At 42.3% G+C, this 21,355-nt stretch overlaps 1 protein-coding gene across 1 annotated transcript in view; it reads left to right on the top strand.

Annotated features, from left to right (window-relative positions):
• The first annotated feature begins 8,778 nt into the window (after window positions 1-8,778).
• Window positions 8,779-21,355, top strand: part of LOC124260444 (ras-related protein Rap1-like) — a 38,463-nt gene continuing 25,886 nt past the window's right edge. Inside the window, exons 1-2 of the mRNA XM_046694764.1 lie at window positions 8,779-10,437; window positions 10,576-10,996. Of these exons, the coding sequence (XP_046550720.1) occupies window positions 10,879-10,996 (118 nt within the window). The 5' untranslated portion in view covers window positions 8,779-10,437; window positions 10,576-10,878. The remainder of the gene's footprint in view (window positions 10,438-10,575; window positions 10,997-21,355) is intronic.

Here is a 21,355-nt window from a genome sequence, read left to right as displayed (position 1 = left end):
AGAGTCAGATGAAATGAAAATCAGAGAGAGAGAGAGAGAGAGAGAGAGAGAGAGAGGAGAGAGAGAGAGAGAGAGAGGAGGAGAGAGAGAGGAGAGAGAGAGATGAGTTTAGACTTCACAATCTGTGGTATGTCATCAGTGATATAACATTGTTTGCCGGAAAGAAGCGATCTCAGTGTATCTGGTTAACTTATATACGTTTTTTGTTAGATACAGAAGGTTGGGGGCTGGGAAAGCTGGTATTTATGTACATAAAATCTTTGATCTTTATCGATTTTATTGCAACTCTTTCCAAAATTGTTTTGATTCGATTCACCTTTACGTTTCAGATTTGTTCCAGACGAACAGCCGAATTTATCAGGAAACTATGTACGCAAACATAAGATTTCCTCTATCGTCGGGATATACAAACGAGTCGAAGAAACTTCCCCATCAATCTGTGTGATGTACCCTGTCTACACCTGTACCATTGTGCCGTGTAGTACACGGTAGATACACCCAGAGTCACACGTCCAGATACCGGGACTAAATGTCAGCTTCTTGGCTCTCTTTGAACACCTTGATAAAAGCCACCTGGCAGAGTCATTGAAGGTAACATAGGTGAAAAATACCTGGCTGTTTCCCCACGAGTCTCTGCTTATTACATGGGAGTCCATGTTTGTAGCAACGCATGGCCTACAGCTACCTGTGCTTCAGTACAATGAGTATACAGTCACTTGTGTTCGGTGGATTATAGGATGGGTGTGGGCATTAAGTGACTACAGGTGCTTGTTCCAGACATATTCTGTAGATTGTTGCATGTTTTAGAACCTCAGAGATGTTTTCGTTCCTCCGCACCACCTCCTACAGCAGCAAACAGATAATGATATGAGTCATACGGCCCGAGCATCACCACAATGGAGAGAGAAAGAGAGTTTTTGTAAACCTGAAAACAGAATCCAGTATAATATGCCCAGTGTGGTCAATGGTCGCATCAGCTAGTAGACACCAAGCTTCTTTGTCATAGACCAAATCATAGTATTTGGCACTCTGGTACCTCATTAAGTGTCTCTTCCAACACGGGCATATGACGGATTACAGACCGCATGCGGGCGGGTGGGTAGGCTAGTGGTTAAGGCGTTCGCTCGTCACGACGAAGACCCAGGTTCAATTCCCCACATAGGCCCATTGCTTGTGTCCCCTGCTGTGATATTGCTGGAATATTGCAAAAAGCGGCGTAAAACTAAACTCACTCACTCATTCACTACATACAGCATGCTACAGTAATATTGAGGTCTTGGCAAGGGTAATCTGAAAGCTGGATATTTATATAAATGCGTCGGAGGTGACATGCAATACTGTGGGTGAAGCCAATGACCATGGGTATTGATCTGAAGAAGTTTAACAACCAGTCATTATTACACTTATACATCAACCGTGCACTGCTACTTGTACTAGTCGGGGCGGTGGGTTAGCCTAGCGGTTAAGGCGTTCGTCACGCCGAAGACCCGTGTTCGATTCACACAGGAGCACACTGTGTTAAGCCCATTCCTGGGGTCCCCTGCTGTGATATTGCTGGAATATTTCTAAAAGCGGCATAAAACCATACTCACTCACTCACTCACTCACTCACTCACTCACTCACTCACTCCTGTACCAGTCCTGACTAATGCCGACTTTATAGTGCAAGACTACTGAAATACCACGGAGTACTCACTAAGACACCATAAGTACCGACTCACTCCGAGCCGACCAGTCCGTGTTTTATTCCCCTGTTACCGAGTCAGGCAGGGTAACAAAAAGTACCATCTTTTAATATGACGCGACATGTATTGAGTTTTGTCTAGAAAATGTATGTGTGGGTGTCGACATGTAAGGTGTGTTCTGTGGAAGGTAATGGGAGATAGGCAAATATATTGTTTTGGTATAATTGTGGGCACCTGACGTCAACCATCGTAATCATTGTTAGTTGTTGGATACAAGGCCCCTCGACCGGCACAAAACAGACCGTAAAAACAGGAATATAACGGCATATGTCGGGGATGAAATAATCGCTCTTACAGTCGCTGAACCACATTATTGTCCTTACTGCGTAGCCCTTTCTGCAATGCAAAATCCCTAAATGAAGCAAGTCTAGATTTCCCCAGGTTCTGAATCTCACATCTCAATGGGGCACCTTTTCAATTTAAATGGAATTATTTGTTTCTTTCAAAATCTTATATATTCAGAGACTTAGCGTCAGTCAAGGGATCCAACTACCGGCCTTCCCATCTTCACGCAGGCACTCTCCATTTGACCAGTCCGGAATGTCAAGGGACATAACTCAGAGCGAGTTGTGTGATTGGGACAGGTCTTCTCAGCTGTTACGGCATTCGTCACCACTCGCCCCTTTCCGTAACCTCCAAGAAGCTATTCGGCTTGTCCCGGAATAACACGAGTTGGTCACGAATGCTGTTACGGCATACCCTCATCCGTTCGTTAATCATCCCAGGGTTGGGACATATAGAAACACTGATATCAAACGACGAACGGACGAGGGTATAGGGCAACCGCATGTCGCTTCTTGCATGGTGAGTGAGTATGGTTTTACGCATTCGGCAATATTCAAGCATATCACGGCGGAGGATGCCAGAAATAGGTTTCTCAATTTGTACCAGCCTGGTAAATCGAACCCGGGTGTCCGGCGTGACGAGTGAACACTTTAACCGCTAGGCTACGCAAGCGCTATAATTTGTACGGCTCTAGCTAGCCCCATATAATATGGGTAGTTATAACACCACATTTCTCAAACCGGTTTTCTTCTAGGCAATATTCCTTTATTCCATAATACTCAAAACAAACATTTAATCATAAGTTACATCAGCACTTACATTTTCAACATTACCACAACAAGTCATTAAACAAACGCGCCCATCGGTTCTTTGAAAAATTATCCGAAACGTTTTCAGAACACGCATATAAGAATCATAAATTTGATTAAAATCTGCTATTTTAAGCAAGCATGTTTATTTGTCGGGAAAATCAAGATTACCAGGACTCGTCATGATAGTATTATCTACGAGATATTATAAACATTTTCACGTTGGCCTTGGGAATAATTAGAATTTTTGTATTCCTTCCAATTCCTGAAATAGCATACAATGGTAATATATTCACAAATACATAAACCAGTCAGTGGAACTAAACATATGGGGTTTTTTCTATGTACACGAAGACACTTCCTTCTAACGCTAATTTGTTAAGTAGGTGTAGATAATAATAATTATTCCACTTATATCTCGCTAAAGTCCACGCCGTACGGGCATGCGCATACAACGTAATGGACAACATTGCCCCGGGTAACCCAATTTACCTGTGAGGCGCTAGAACGTTAACTTATCCCGCCGGGTACCCATTTTCTGCCGGATGAACAGAGGCAATTGTAAACAAAATCAATTGTCTATGGTGAGAACACGTGTGCTTCGTTGTGGGGCAGGACAGAAGTCCCAGAAACTCTCAGGAATCAAACAGGTCACCCAACTTTAACTAATTTGTGACCTGGTGTTTTTATCAGTGTGCAAGGGTAAGAGTATTTTTTATGATATCAGGGGATAAATTTTCCCAGAGACGGGGAAAACTGAGATAAGATTATTTTTATTATTATGTCACGTCGGAATGAAAGTTCAGGGCGGTCTCTCTTAAAACACTGTGACAAATTTTAGAGTGATGGGACAAGTCATAACAGTTTATGAATATTATCCGATCTGTTCAGATGATTAACAATTAAACTGTTTTTTTTCTATATTCGCATGTTGCAGCTTAAAACGTAATCAGGTACATATGAGTTACAAGAAGCGATTGTTCACACTGTAATAGACAAGTTTCTGTGACAAAAATGCGAGTTTTGTTTCATCACGTTCATGCTATGAGCCTAGACTGGCGGGTGTACGAATTTTGGAGTTATATAGTACAGTGCACCACCGTCCGTAAGCCAATCGTGTCTTCTTAGCGGTTACGGACAGGGGCGAGTGGTGACGAATGAGTACACCAAGAGAACGAAGATAGAAAGGTGGACGTGAGCATCCTCGTGCCTCAACTACAATTGTTTCCACAGCATCTTCAAAACACGCTTCCAGTATCATGCCCAAAGTGCTGACCGAATCTACAATGAAGCAGCCAAAGTGAATCTAGTCAGAATAACGAACGAACGAAATTTACAGTTTAACGTCGGCTTTTAGCGAAGCCAATATTGCCAACGGGGTAGGTGGGGTTTTAAGTCAGAATATGGAGAGTCGAGGGAATATATGATGTAAAATGGAATCTCAACCATTTGAGGTTGAGTGAAACGTAGGTTGAGTGAAAGGTAGGTTGAGAGAAAGGGAGGTTGAGTGAAAGGAAAGGTAGGTTGAGTAAAACGTAGGTTGAGTGAAAGGTAAGTTGAGTGAAAGTAGGTTGAGTGAAAGGTAGGTTGAATGAAAGGTAGGCTGAGTGAAAGGTAAGTTGAGTGAAAGGTAGGTTGAATGAAAGTAGGTTGAGTGAAAGGTAGGGTTGAGTGAAAGTAGGTTGACTGAAAGGTAGGTTGACTGAAAGGTAGGTTGAGTGAAAGGTAGGTTGAGTGAAAGGTAAGTTAAGTGAAAGCAGGTTGGGTGAAAGTAGGTTGAGTGAAAGGTAGGTTGAGTGAAAGGTAGGTTGAGTGAAAGGTAGGTTGAGTGAAAGGTAGGTTGAGTGAAAGGTAGGTTGAGTGAAAGGTAGGTTGAGTGAAAGGTAGGTTGAGTGAAAGGGAGGTTGAGTGAAAGGTAGGTTGAGTGAAAGGGAGGTTGAGTGAAAGGGAGGTTGAGTGAAAGGTAAGTTGAGTGAAAGGGAGGTTGAGTGAAAGTAGGTTGAATGAAAGTAAGTTGAGTGAAAGTAGGTTGAATGAAGGTAGGTTGAATGAAAGGTAGGTTGAGTGAAAGGTAGGTTGAGTGAAAGGGAGGTTGAGTGAAAGGGAGGAGGTTGAGTGAAAGGTAGGTTGAGTGAAAGGTAGGTTGAGTCAATGAGTTTGGTTTTGATCAACTTTCACCAACAACGTCACAGCGGGGCACATGAGAAATGACTTTACACATTGTACCCTTGAGGAAACCGAAACCTGGTCTTGGGAGTGACAAGAATTGCTGCAACATTAGGAAATAGGAAAGTATTATGTGTCTAGTCACAACCGGTTCATTTTCAACCCTTCTACGAGCTTTCTCAATTTCCGAATTTTAAAAGAAGAGTGGGTAACTCTAACCTATTTTCCTTAAAACTGCACATGACTCGAGCTGTGTCTTGTGACTCGAAAACATTATAAGGCCGTTTGGCTTGTTGATTGCAGCTTAGACATCACTTTGCTGAAACAACATGAAAAGAACATCATCATATCAGAGCTGGTTTCGTGTTTCCTCCGCTGTCAAGGAGATTGTCAAAAGAAATATTGGAAACAACGAGCTTTGTCGCGTCATTCGTTGCAAGGCCAAACCAAAAAACATAAACATAATACTTATAGGTATACGTGTGTGTGTGCGTGCGTGCGTGCGTGCGTGTGTGTGTGTTGGGGTCATGAAAAATGTCAAGTATGAGAGAGGCATGAAAAAGTGCTCATTGCTTCATAAAACGGTTGGTTTGAAAAATACATTACTGCTTACTATGCACCAACATGCATAATCACTAAATCAATTAATTGCGTGTCAAATATAGGACCATGACATTTTACAATTTTTACATTTTTACAAGACCCCGTGTCAAAACATTAAAGGTATTTCATTTTATTACGCCTATAATTCATAGTTTATGGATTCATGGAATCGCGTGTCTATAGAATGTACAAGAAGAAGGCAACAAAAATTAACAAATTTTCCCCTCGTTTGCACGATGATGTTTCACGCAGATAAGTTTATAAAAACGAGACACTAAACTGCAGGATTTGCCTCGCAAACTTTCCATTATCCACAGTCGCGTTCCATCGGCTTCCCTTAAAGAATAGACAACTACAACATTTTTTCAAAGTTTACCAGAAAATTACAAGCCATGTACTGTATGTCTTATCCGCACCTTTGATCTGGATCCTGTTAAACTCGCCATATTTCTCAACACGATACAGAGTACGAACAGCTGTCGTTTACCTCGCATGAATATCACAGATGCAAGAGATCCCTCTGCCTTTGTTTTTGTCTGTTCTGCATAGCCTCTGTGCTAGACTTGCATAAGACTTGCATAAGTCTCTAAGGTAATAATTAATAGTTTAATTGAAAATTTCTAAAAAAAATAATATCAATAATAGTCTGGCGTCCTTGGTCCCCTAGATTTGCCTTTACTATACATCCATGAGTTTAGCATTCAGTACAGCCTTGAAGCAAGGCTTCTTTGAGTGGCATTTTAGAATTTGGGAAGTACAATATAGAACAAACTTTCTCAATAAAAAAAGTTGTTTGTTTATATTGAAGCAAGGCTACCTTTATACATACCATAATCATTAGCCTGTCTCTCAGTCCCAGAACTACATAATATCTCCTTCCGTCCAGAATTTCTGTGCAGCAAAGCCATAATCAAAGCAAGTCTAGATTTTAATCACGTTCATCTCACCCTGCCTCCTTTTCAATTACATGTAAATGGAGTTAATTGGTTCTATCAAAATTAAATATTTTGGGAGAGTAGGCTTTAGTTCACTGCCTGATATACACAACCCACAACTGCATTGACGGTGCAGATCTGGCGTCCTCATCAGACGGATTAGATGTTGTTCGTTTGAAACAAACCAGTGACTGGTTTGGCACATGCTATAATCTGTGTTTTTTGTATTGCACGCGATGCACTTCGCTTCCTTGGCAGTTTTAGCATCACCAATATTCCCATCATAACTGCCAAGAGAGCATGTTGTTAGCGGGTTCGGGGGAAATAGGTCCCTAATAACCCTTGTGACGACACAGCTTCAAATACAATTAGTACCGGTACTGTCCTCGAAAAGCAACGTGTGTTTGTTGGACCAAAAATATTCAACTATACCAAACAATACCACATGATAAAAGGATATTGTGTTTTTTTATACAAGTGCACGTGCATATGCTTGTAAGAGTCGACTAACGGGATTGGGTGGTCAGGCTCGCTGACTTGGTTGACACATATCATCGTATCCCAGTTACATAGAACGATGCTCATGCTGGTGATCACTGGATTGTCTGGTCCAGACTCGATTATTTACAGATCGCCGCCATGTAACTAGAATATTGCTGAGTTCGGCGTAAAACTTAACTCATTCAATTAACTTTCAAGTCAAAACATTGATTTGCCTACACAGTCTCGTTTCCTGCTGACTGGGTTCCGTCCTATTGCGGAACATAGTACAATAACCAGTCCAGAATGTTTAGACCAACTCATTCAACTGGATACATAAATATTAATCAGTATTAATTGATACATCTAATCATTTGTATACTGCAGCACTACGCTCCTAATCCTTGCACAACACGTCGTGCAGCGTGCTCTGTCGTACAGCGAGCTCTGACAAACGGAAATCTGGAAATCGTGGAAATCTCAAAACGAGGCTCGGCCGTTAGAAACGTTTGCCGATCTGGTACGGACTTGATATTATATCAATCACATTGTGCGTTAAAACAAATACACTGAATAAGCGCAAAGAACACATAACAGGTGTAACCAGATGAATTGTGAATCATTTTACGATCTCATCAAACAGGGTCAGTCTGTGACGTCTTAGTTAAGGTCATGCTGCATAAACCTCGCCATAAAAATAATATAGAAATACGATTTTATATAAGGAATTGGAATTTAGTGTAACCATAGTTGTTTGTAGTGTCTCTTTTCACTTTCACACGAGAAAATTCGGATCGGCTGAACAGTAGGTCATTGTTTGAATTGGTTAATGAGACTCATGCTTCGGTTTTGCTGAGGGGGCAGGTTCGAACCCCTGCACCTTGCACTCCCTACCGCCACCCCCAACCCCTATCACATACATCGCACACGCCGGCACGCACGCTTGCAAGGTACATGTATAAGAGCGCCGAGTAGCCCAGTGGTAAAAGCGTTCTCTCATCACACAGAAGACCCGGGTTCGATTCCCCACATGGGTACAATGTGTGAAGCCCATTTCTGGTGTCCCCGAACCGATGACATGTGTCAACCAAGCCAGCGAGCCTGACCACCCGATCCCGTTAGTCGCCTGTTACGACAAGCATGGGTTACTGAAGGTTCATTCTAACCCGGACCTTCACGGGTGGAGACAAGCATGGGTTACTGAAGGTTCATTCTAACCCGGACCTCACGGGTCGGATGTGAGAAGATAAACATTCTTACTGTCAACAACAGCTGCAGCATCAGCAACTAACGCTAACCCGACCTTCACGGGTGGAGACAAGCATGGGTTACTGAAGGTGACCAGCACGTGTCACGGAGGTGGAGGGTTACTGAAGGTTCATTCTAACCCGGACCTTCACGGGTGGAGACAAACATCTGAAGGTTCATTCAACCCGGACCTCACGGGTCGGATTTGAAAAGATTTGTAAATACTCTGCAGCATCAGCAACTAACGCTACAGTCTTACCCAGCACGTGTCAGATCCCCGCTCCCACATCTCACAAATACACATTTATAATACATTTCCCGAAATGTGTTCAATGTCTTTTTCATCTGATGCAATTTCCAGCGTATCTGTGGAACTCCCATGCTACCAGCACCAGGCGCAGTATACCTGGGTTATCTAATCGCCGCACTTGCTGGTTCCAAGGTCTGAAATGAGTTAACGAGGATCCAATCGTCTATACCTCTGGTGGAACACACAATGTAGAAGACTAGCTATCGGCTCTACCGGCATACATGTGCATGGCATCAGAAAACGATTGAGTCTCCGCCTAGCTCGAGCGCGTTCATTCTTATTCCCGGCCGGCGAATTCGGTCAGAGTGCTTCGAGGTTGGATATTACACCCGTCCCATAGCGGTGTTGGGTTTTGTCATTGATGTAAACAATCAGCGGAAAAAGTCAACTCTCGCTTGGGTTACTCTCAGCGGAAGTGGGACGTTGGATATGTAGCGTTGTACATAGCATTTCCTTGTTGTCACATGTGCAATATACAAGCGAAAGACATCGAGCGGTGAATCACTGGGAGTGGACGGCTATCGGCTGTGGCATTGTGTCCGATTACGTGGCGGTGGATATAGAATAGGATCAGTGCGCTGGACCAAAAAGCCGGAATATGGTTGTTAATTTGTAATCAACACGTAGCCACGTGATATTAACATGCATTGACATCGTGGTGACTTGAGGATGATGGACAAGGATGAGCGAGGGAAGTGTTTGAGGAAGTATGTGAAAGTTTTCGTGTAAATACGGAGTACATACAGGAAGGAGAACGCTTGTACAGACGCTCGACATACTGCGTGTAATTAATGTAATTTGTGACGAGTCCCTGTCACATGTACATTTGGATTGGGGACGTGCAGTCAGCTTAACAATATCATTACACAGTTCAGCGAACACAGGCCGCTATTTAATGCTGCATCGTGGATTATATCCAGGATTAACGCTGATTAGAGAAACGGATTTACCGAAGATTCAGAGTAGTGACAAGCAGTGTACGCGTGGCTGGATTCAAGTGGAGATGTTTCAGGAAGTTGATACAGACTGTGTTGTGGTGGATTAAGGTGAATAATCGTATTCACATCAACTGAAAAGGGAGCTGAAGGGATTTGACATTTACACAGTACAGTCGTACGTATATTTGTCTGTCACTGAACGCAAGGAGAGTCAGTCACACAGTCAGTCAGTCAGTCAGACAGACAGGTGTATGTGTTTGTAATGCAACTGTACATTATGTAAATACACTCTGAGTACATTGACGGCCAGAGCAGCTTGTAGTTAAAATACACCAAGTTCAAGCGATACAGATTTAGGCCAAGGTCTGTACCATCAAGTGACAGAAATATAAAACAGACGGAAGGTTCAAGTGTATCAAGTATACGCAGAACAGGGGAAACAAATATATAAAACAGGACAGATCCTATCAAGTGTTATGAATCTCGAAAATGATGTGATACAAGGATACAAAGCTCAAGTATAAAAGAAGTTCAAGGTGATACAAATATATACAGGTCACGTGATACAACTTTATTACCTTTACTCGTGACACCAAGTGGTTGTGGTGTTGGCATGTCAAGTGAGGCCACTGGAAAAGGTCAAGTGATACGTCTATGAGAGGTCAAGTGATACGTCTTTGAGAGGTCATGTGATACGTCAATGAGAGGTCAAGTGATACGTCTATGAGAGGTCAAATGATACGTCTTATGGGATTAGCGAAGCAACAAGTGATACAAGTATATGTAGACAGGTGATACTACTATATTACAGTACCTCGCGTCATCAAATGGTAGGTACATAAATATCAAGTGATACTTCTATAAAGAACAAGTGGTACATATTTGTAAAGTCAAGTGACACAGGTTCGCCTAGAAAAGGTCAAGTGATACGTATATTAAAGATCAAGTGGTACGTCTAGAAGAGGTCAAGTGATACGTATATAAAAGATCAAGTGGTACGTCTAGAAGAGGTGAAGTGATACGTATATATAAGGTCAAGTAGTACGTCGAGAAGAGGTCAAGTGATACGTATATAAAAGGTCAAGTGGTACGTCTAGAAGAGGTCAAGTGATACGTCTTCGGCTATAAAAGGTGAACTGGTACGCCTATAAGAGGGCAAGTGAAACTTCTTCAAGAGGTCAAGTGATACGTTTTTCAGGATATCCGAAGCACCAAGTGATACACTTTTGTTTAGAGGAGACACCGAGATATTCATGCATGTTTAGCATGGACAACCGTGACAGCTGGTGATCATCTTTGTTGTCAAGTGATAGGGTGTCAGTAGTGAGGGCGTGGCGCCTCCAGACAGGGCGTGGCACCATGTGGTGTGGGTCTGGACGTACGGGGAGGGAGAGACTGAGGTCAGACAGCGAATGCTCCACCTACGACGAGGAGTGCAAGATCGTCGTCGTAGGCTCATCCAGCGTAGGAAAGACAGGTAGGTTCATTACTGTTACCTCGTTTGCTGGAAGGTGGGGTAGCCTAGTGGATAAAGCGTTCGCTAGTGACACTTAAGGTCCGAGTTCGATTCCTACATGGGTACACTCGCACACTTACAGTATGCAGTCCAAGCTAATTGGATCCAAGACCCTTACAACTTTGTCTGGAGTCTCAGATTTCATAATGTGTATTAATAGAATGGGAACACCTACATTAATTACACTTACATAAAATATTAGTACAATGCAATCGTAAACTGCGACGTCACGACATAGGATTGACTCTCTTTAAAAGTCAGTCGAATGGGAAGCTTCACACCCAACGATACCCAAAGTCCTACCCTACCCCTACCCCCTTCTCAGTGATGTGAATCAGCTGATCTCAAGACAGATATCACACACATCGTGATAACATATCTATATCACAACGTTTCATTAATACCACAGCGTTTAATTAATATATTAGCGTATAGGGGGGTGGTGGGGTAGCCCAGTTGTTAAAGCGTTCGCTCGTCACGCTGAAGGCCCGGCTTCGATTCCCACATGGGTATAATGCGTGAAGCCTATTTCCGGTGTCCCCCGCCGTGATATTGCTGGAATATTGCTAAAAGCCGCATAAAACCAAACTCACTCACTCACTCACTATTAGCTTATATCTGACACTCGTTTCATATCATCGGTATGACTGACGTGCTCCTGTAATAACCCGTATGTATAACCTACCGATAGCTATAATACATGAAACCAACAAGAACTGTTGTCTAAACCGGCATTTTATTTCGGTACCGTGGGGTGCCGGTTTAGACAGGTTTCACTGTATATTCAATTGCGATATATTTCATACAACACGCCGTTGTGTATGGATTTCTACAGTGTTGCGGTGACTGTTTTCAATCTAGTAACGTTTTGATAACGTTTGTAAATGTTTAGTCAAATCCAATCTTCAAACGTACTTTTACATATAATGTTCTAAAACTGGAAACATTACCTTGGTAATGACAGTATACATTTCCCAACAATCACGATTACATACCGTTGCATATAAACCCATATACACGCTTAGACATTTGATTTAATTTTTTTATTCATTATGAGTAATGAAAAGGATTGGCAAACAAGCCACAAAGCTTATTTTAATGCCACTCCAATACAACAACATTGATTATGTACATATGTATGATATTTCAACAGTAAATAATTAAGTGACATTGAATTTGATGAATGAAATAAATTCATTTACACTAGGTACTCTAGGTTTACACTAGATTTACAGTTATGTATCACATTGTGTTTGAGTACATTACTTCTTAAAATTTAAATCGACAAGATTTTTCTATAAAACAATGAACAGATTTACCAATTTGCAAATTTTCAATTTCTGATGCTTGAATATTTCCATATAAGATAGTATCCATTTCTATAAAAAGCTTAGACATTTGTTACCAGCTAGCGTATATCATTACATTAAAAACCAACATTGAATAAAAGTTTATTGCCGTTTTATGATTGGAGATGGTATCGATGTTAAGACAACAGCATCATCGACAGTATCAAGTTTTAGTACGTGTATGTGAATAAAGAGAATATCGGTTAATGGCGCAAAAAAAGTACAAATGAACAAAACAATTGAAATTCAGGTCACTTTCGTCGGTCTTTACTAAGACGGAATGCAGCCTGAATGAGCAATAGGATAACTATTTATGCCATTGCTTCCGAGATATATCTATTTCACATTGTTGTGTAAAATAGTTGTACACTGAGGAATCGGCGCATGCTATGCCCGAAGCTCGCTGCATGTCCAACATTCGGTTTCCAGCGCACCAGTAGGTTATACTCGGAAGTGACTGTTTCCTACGAATTGTACATTTTCTCAGAATTTATCGTGTCATTTAGTGCAATAATTCTTGTCCAAACTACGAAATCGATCCAATCAGTCAAAGTGTGTTCTGACACCAGTTCACGAGTTCATCTATCAAGAAAATATCTGTATTTACTTTCAATTACCACTCAGAGCGACTCGACTGTTTCCGGAGGTACGGTTGTGTTTGCGCATATGGCTGAGTTCCTCATATTGACCTTTAATGCATATGGTCTGCCCAGACCGAGAGCCCAGTTTTCAGCGTGTCTTGGTGACATGGCGTTTTTATATGTTTGCGCTGTATATTTTACGCCAACTAACATGGTCGACATTTATCTTGAAACATCGGGTTCAAGGTAAGCAAACACAGGATTCAGCATGCACAATGAAAGCCGAGCGGACGCGATGGGTATAAGTGATTGTATCCGGTGCCTAAACATAATTACTATAACTGCTTATAAAGGTTTATCATTCGATACAATGGTTTGTGGTAGTAGCTGTTCTCGTGGCATAGCTTGTTGTGGCATTTCCAGTCAAAATATGTCAAACGGCAATGTGTCGGGAGTGCACCGACTGTCTGTAATTTAGACCTCGAGTATGGTGCAATTACGTCAGTGAGACAATCACTGCGTGACATTCGTGTTTATATTTGTATACTTTAGTTTAACATCTGTTAGGAAAATTATTAGAGTTAGTCACACATGATTATTGTATTATGGTCCGCACTTTCGAAAATGCCATGTGGAATATCATTGGGAATGCCTAATGCTGATCTTCGCAACCTCGGAAAAACATCCTCTGTGAATCGTGTTTGTGTCTAGGTGATTGTAATGGGGATTGTATGGTCACAATGGCTGCAGTGAATGAGTTGTTATGTCACAGCATGTTTGTGGCGCGCTTAATGGTGCAACTCTGCACAGTGAATGCATGGACGACAGTCAACGGAAGGTAAAGGTACAGGCACAGTTGCTGTCGTTAAAGTTGACGGTACAGACATCGTCGATGTCGTTAATGTCGCTATTGTTAACGATGCGGTCATCGTCACTTTCGTTAATGCGGCAAAGTTAACAGTGCAGTCATCGTCAATTTCGGTAATGTTAACGGTGCAGTCATCGTCACATTCGATAATGCGGCAATGTTAACAGTGCAGTCATCGTCACTTTCGGTAATGTTAACGGTGCAGTCATCGTCACATTCGATAATGTTAACGGTGCAGTCATCGTCACTTTCGGTAATGTTAACGGTGCAGTCATCGTCACATTCGATAATGTTAACGGTGCAGTCATCGTCACTTTCGGTAATGTTAACGGTGCAGTCATCGTCACATTCGATAATGTTAACGGTGCAGTCATCGTCACATTCGATAATGTTAACAGTGCAGTCATAGTTAATGTTAACGGTGCGGTCATCGTCACTTTCGGTTATGTTAACGGTGCAGTCATCGTCACTTTCAGTAATGTTAACGGTGCAGTCATCGTCACATTCGATAATGTTAACGGTGCAGTCATCGTCACATTCGATAATGTTAACTGTGCAGTCATCGTCACATTCGATAATGTTAACGGTGCAGTCATCGTCGCTATCGTTTTCGTTTATGCCAGCAAAGGTAACGGTGCAGTCATCGTCACCTTCTTTGCTGTCGGTAATAATAATGGTGCAGTCATCATCACCTTCTTCGCTGTCGGTAATAATAACAGTGCGGTCATCATCACTTTCAGTAATTTTAACGTTGCAGTCATCGTCACATTCGATAATGTTAACGGTGCAGTCATCGTCACTTTCGGTAATGTTAACGGTGTGGTCATCCTCGCTTTCGTTTATGTCAACAAAGGTAATGGTGCAGTCATCGTCGCTTTCGTGAATGCTGGTTATGTTAAAGGGGCGGTCGTCGTCGCTGTCGTTGATATCATTAGAATTAATGTTGCAGCCATCGTCATTATTGCATAGCAAATGTAATGATAATCAACACCGTCCCCAAACAGGTTAATGCATGTGTGACCCTTTGTTACAGTGTCATCGGTTGTGGCGCAAAGGTTATATGACATCTCTCCAGGGTTCGAATCTCCACTTGGGTACAATGTTAGTAACCCATTCATTGTGCGCGCGCACGCACACACACTACACACATATCCTCCCTCCTGGACATTACTGCTTGTTGCATTAGTGCTTAAACCAGGAGAAACACAACTCCCTCGCTTGCCCTTCATTGTACGGTTTTCATCAGTGAGTTCGGTTTTACGCCACTTTTAGCAATATTCCAGCAATATCATGGCGGGGACACCAGATTGGGCTTCACTGATGTGGGGAATCAAACCCGGGTCTTCGGCGTGACGAGCGAACGCTTGAACCACACGGCTACCCCACCGCCGTTGTTTTCATCAGCATAATAAGAGCAGTGACCTTGACATAACTCTCTCTATATATGGCGGGTCATGCTTCACAATAAAGAGAACACAATTCAGTATATGAGGTAAAGTTAAACCCTTCAGCTCTCTAAACAGATGCTTTTGTCCCACACTTAAAGGGGAAAGTGTGCTATTCCCAGTTGAATAGACCGTTAAAACCTGCTTTGATGCATCTTCACGAACTAGACATTAAACCATGCAGTTAAACAGACGGGTGCATATCCTTCATGCACTTCTCCTTAGCATAACACATGTTGCTTTGTTTGTTAGTTTGAGCATTTGAACATTTATCTCAATACGGTCCCGTGTGGGAATTCAGGTTTTCACAATTGCCTCCTGTTTCATGAAAATCTAGCGTCGTCAGTTTGCTCACAAATGCATTTGGTCACGGATTGATGAATCCTCACGTGTCCGCAGTTGACAATCTTTAGTTGAAGACATTTCCAACATTAAGGCATAAGAGAAAAATATCTCCAATTATGTTCCTTATTTTGGCTTGTGCAATATGTTCCCGTGTTTCATTTGAACAATTGACGCGTCTTTGCATGTGTTTGTGATGGTGTCATCGACGGCAGGATCCGCTCACATGTTCGGGAACACCTGGTATCATCACTGTGTGCTAGAGATTCATCAACACACGGATGCTATATAACTGGAATCGTACAGTCTGCTTTTAGCAGACATTTCATATGATTGGGGAAAAGGTTTTGTCTTTTCGTGTAAGTCTTCAGTTTAATATGATAAGGAAAGGCTATTGATGAACGGATCCACTGTATAAAGTTGGTTGGGTTGTTGTTTAACGCCGCACTCAGCAATATTCCAGCTATATGGCGGCGGTCTGTAAATAATCGAGTCTGGACCAGACAATCCAGTGATCAACAGCATGAGCATCAATCTACGCAACTGGGATACGATGACGTGTCAGCGAGACTGACCACCCGATCCCGTTAGTCGCCTCTTACCTCAAGCGCATGGGTTAACTGAGGACAAATGTTAACCGGGACCTTCCTGGATATCCGCTGTATGAAAAGGGTTTAAATGTTAATAGACGTGAAGGTTTAAATGTTAATAGACGTGAAGGTTTAAATGTTAATAGACGTGAAGGTTTTAAATAACATCATTGTGTCCCATTTGGCGACATTAGCAAAGACTGACTGACTGACTGAGTTTGGTTTTACGCCGCTTTTAGCAATATTCCAGCAATATCACGGCTGGGGACACCAGAAATGGGCTTCACTCATTGTACCCATGTGGGGATTCGAACCCGTCTTCGGCGTGACGAGCCAACGCTTTAACCACTAGACTACCCCACCGCCCCCATTAGCAAAGAAACCCTAATGACATGACACAGTGTGTTTACCCTTAACAGCCTCACATCCACAGAGCATCTCAACAGTTACACCATAGAGGGTTAAAACGGCCTTGGACAAAAACCTGGACCTGTGTAGTCGCCCACGAGATGGCAAAACACTCCATGTCCGACTCTGTCACGCGTTATTATTCTCTAGGTCACTGTGCTCTTGAAATGAAGGGACATACAGCGACACAATGTGGGCCAGTCTGTTTTTTTCTCCAGCCCCAATTGAGCCGTGTTAGGATTATAAGGCGGGGTTGGTATTAGAATTACGCTGTAAGCGTCTTATTGCGTACTTTGAGTTTATAGACGTAATGTGAGCTGGTTGAAGCTGAAGAAATGTTTAAAGTTTAAACTTAAGTAATGTATGCTTGTTCTGACATATTTGAAATTGTTTCATCTACACGCTTTCAAGTCTCTTAAACATTTGATGATGGATTGTTTTGGATTGGTCTCTAAATGCATGATGATGATGATAATCATCATCATCATCATCATCATCATCATCATCATCATCATGAACACGTCCAACACCGCCACTGACAACTCACTAAACATCAACGTCATCATGAACATCATCGTCGTTGTCATCATCACATCATCAACTACCCGTCCATCACCACCACGGAAAACTCACTAAACATCAACGTCGTCGTCGTCGTCGTCGTCATCATCATCATCATCATCATCATCCCATCATCATGAACACGTCCAACACCGCCACTGACAACTCACTAAACATCAACGTCATCATGAACATCATCGTCGTTGTCATCATCACATCATCAACTACCCGTCCATCACCACCACGGAAAACTCACTAAACATCAACGTCGTCGTCGTCGTCGTCATCATCATCATCATCATCATCATCATCATCCCATCATCATGAACACGTCCAACACCGCCACTGACAACTCACTAAACATCAACGTCATCATGAACATCATCGTCGTTGTCATCGTCACATCATCAACTACCCGTCCATCACCACCACGGAAAACTCACTAAACATCAACGTCGTCGTCGTCGTCGTCATCATCATCATCATCATCATCAGTCCAAAACGTAATTGTCATCATGATCATAACATATTTCTTGTACATGTATGTACGTGGGTCCATTCAGGGACAGGGATTTTAAAAGCTTCATCAACATCGTCATCATCATCATCACCATCATCATCATCCGTCAGATGAAAGGACACCGAGATTTCATGCCGTATATCAGACTCGGAAACAAACTCGAGTGCAGACGGGTAGGGGTTATCGCACACACAACTCACAGCCCTAATCCTTTATATATTTAAATCGGTAAATATATGTTCATACATTCTTCCAAATTGACAAAAACATAATGCGTCTGCAAACTACTGTAGACAAAAAAATCACGGAAAACGTGATTTTCGTAATACCACGCATCTGTCTCTGACATTTCACTTAGAACCGTGTTTGTGCGTGGGAGAAATGTTGTATCTCTGTATGGTAGTTTAGGCAGACAGGAGAACAGTTGTTCGAACAGTATATCACGCTAACGCATTTACAACGTGACTTACGTTGACTGGCTGACATGCTCGATTATTGTCTAGAATACTACTTTTTACATTGGTGAAGGTCACGGTGACCCGGTGGAGGGGAACTGCTTTGGTGTGAAAATACATGTTATATCTGGAGGGTTAATACTGACGAATCCCCAGTCCCGTTATACCCAATCACGTTAAGCGTTGATACTTGTTGTTGCATTGCCTGCACTAGGCATTATAGGCATGGAGCGGATATTACAAGGACTGGCTGGCGAGCAATCAGAGTGGGAGAGTGAGTTTGTTTTACGCCGTTTTTAGTAATATTCCAGCACCAGAAATTGGCTTCACACATTGTACCCATGTTGGGAATCGAACCCGGGTCTTCAGCGTGACGAGCGAACGCTTTAACAACTAGGCTACCCCACCGCCCCGCTAACAATCTGAATGTGTCTGGGTTGGGCATGGTATCTCAGTACGCTATCACTATGAAACTGGCATAGTCTGGATCAGTGCAAGTCGCCACATGTTCCTATACCTGTGGATGCTCATGCTGTCGATCACTGGATTGTCTGGTCCAGGCTCGATTATTTATAGACCGCCGCCATATAACTGGATTAATGCTGAGTGCGGCGTAAAACAACAAACCAACTGATCCTTCATCTGTGTCCCCGCATGGGTACAATGTGTGAAGCCCATGTTTGGTGTCCCCTGCCGTGATATTGCTAGAATATTGCTAAAAGCGGCGTAAAACTAAACTCACTCACTCCTTATATGTGCTGTATTTGGAACGCGACGTTCTGCTCTCTGATCTTTTAGCACTATGCCAATGCTCTAGGCTTCACCAAAGTGCCACATGTCCATAGACCTATATATTCCATGCCTTCACATACAGCATTCTACGAATGATTAATATAACCAGAGATAATCAGAATCGTTGGGATCAGTCTAAGTAAACATAGGCTCAGTATTATTCGTTACACTGCTATGTCAGTATAGCAGTGTAACGAATAATACTGAGCCTTAGTTTACTTAGACTGCGTTGATATGGAAACATTATTTGCGTGAAACAGACACTAATTTGAACGCCATTTCGTCACAGGCTACAATGATCTTAGCTCCTTACAACTGGTCCGGACCAATTGTGGGTTGGAATGATCTTAGCCGAAGCCTAAGATCGCGATCTTAAGGATTTACAATAATTGTAGCGCTAAGATCGTTCTGTGCAAGTGGGCCAAGATCTCCACTAAACAAGACGTTTAAGTTAACCAGATCCACCAAGAAAGTCGTGGCTTAAGTTAGCAAGATCCACTAAGAAATTCGTGGCCATCTTCTTTCGGGACAACAATGTGATAATACACACTGATTGTCCATATACCACGGATTGTGAAGTCCGAATACATCATTGCTTGGTCTTTCAACAAGTCCGAATACCTATCACCGCAAGAATTGACATCCTTACTGGATTAAGAGTTACTGTTCAGCCCTCACGCTCATACATCATTGCTTGCTTGTGAAGTACGAACTACCACCACTGCTTGCTTTTCTTTTCAAGTGAAGTACGCTATACACACCATACATCTTGCTTTTTTTAAGTGAAGTACAAATACACCACTGCTTGCTTGTTGTGAAGTACGACACACATAACTTGTTTGTGAAGTACATACACCACTGCTAACTCATGTTTGTTTGTGAAGTACAAATACACCATTGCTTGCTTGTGAAGTACGAATGTATCCTTGCTTCTGCTCTTCCCCACCCCACCCCTCTCTCTCTTCCTCTCCCTCTTTCTCTCTCTCTGATTTTCATTTCATCTGACTCTGTATGTATGACATCATTATGTTATGGTGATGCTCGTATGGCTTACATCACTATCGGTTCGCTGCTGTACGTGGTGGTGCGGAGGATGGAAAACATCTGTGTGTTTCTAAAACTGGTATACAATGTACCAGAATATCTCTCGAACAAGCACCTGCACCCACTCAATGCCCACAACCGTCCTTCAGCCCACTACAAGCGTCTATACATGTACTCAATATATTTAAATACAGGCAGGTCACACCAGCTTCTAACATGGACGTATTGGACGTCATTCCATAATGCCTGCAATAAGCAGAAACTCTTGGGGGAAAACAGCCAGGTATTTTTCACCTGTGTTACGTTAAATGACTCTGTCAGGTGGCTTTTATCAAGGTGTTCAAAGGGAGCCAAGAATAGCTGACATTTATACCAGTTATCCTGGCGTATGATTGGGTGAAGTATGCCGCGGGGAAATCATATGTTTGGATGCATTGAGAAATATCTTGTTTGCTTAAAACCGAATTATTATGTCTCAAATCCGAAACGTAACGAAATGGGGAAATCGGAAAATCTACGACCCTGACAGAATATTAAGATCTCACAATTTAAATAGTTCCAATTTATTCGATAACTGAATTGGCAATAAATCCCTTGAAATATATTTTATAAGAATTTACACCCACCAACCCTATCCTTCTGTTTCTAACACTCACTGGCGTAAACACGCACATACGCACACGTACGTACACGCACGCACATACACACACATACATACTTTATCTCAAATTTTAAACTAGCATGTCCATAAACACGAAATTATTATTATATAAGCCTTTCGTTGTAAACATTCTTTTAAAAGATTACAGAGTGTGCTCCACCACCTCCGGCTCATGACCTACGCCACACGTCGCCTCTGTAACGTAACCCAACCTTGAACTCTATGTAGCTACATCCGCCCTCGAAATTCACACTCGTGAAGGCGCGTGCACATGGTTTATCTATTCACGTGCTCCAGCACACTTTCCGCACTCGGTTGGCGTCACCGTAAATTCGATTTCTTTGAGAAAAACTACACTCACAACAAACATGGTTTCTTATAAGATTCCCGGGAGGTTTGCGGCGACTTGTTTTTGGTACTTTGTAGGCGTTTGGCGAAAACATCTGTGATGTAAGTATGTAGGTACCCAGAGGTGTAATCCGGGGGAGGAGGGGGGCGGTGAAGAGTCAGTCACGCACCTTGATGCGCATGAGAGAGAGAGAGAGAGAGAGAGAGAGAGAGAGAGAGAGAGAGAGAGAGAGAGAGAGAGATTCATGTAGTATAAACATAAAGTCTGAGTCTATCTGGTTAGGGAGTAGACTGACGCTTAGTCTCTATATATGTATAAATTTGATAGAAACAAATAATTCCTTACAAACTAAAAA

The sequence above is a fragment of the Haliotis rubra genome, unplaced genomic scaffold (genome assembly GCF_003918875.1).
Source record: "Haliotis rubra isolate DU_JTF1 unplaced genomic scaffold, ASM391887v1 Scf763, whole genome shotgun sequence".
NCBI classification, from domain to species: domain Eukaryota; kingdom Metazoa; phylum Mollusca; class Gastropoda; order Lepetellida; family Haliotidae; genus Haliotis; species Haliotis rubra.
This window is presented reverse-complemented; position numbering and strand designations above follow the sequence as displayed.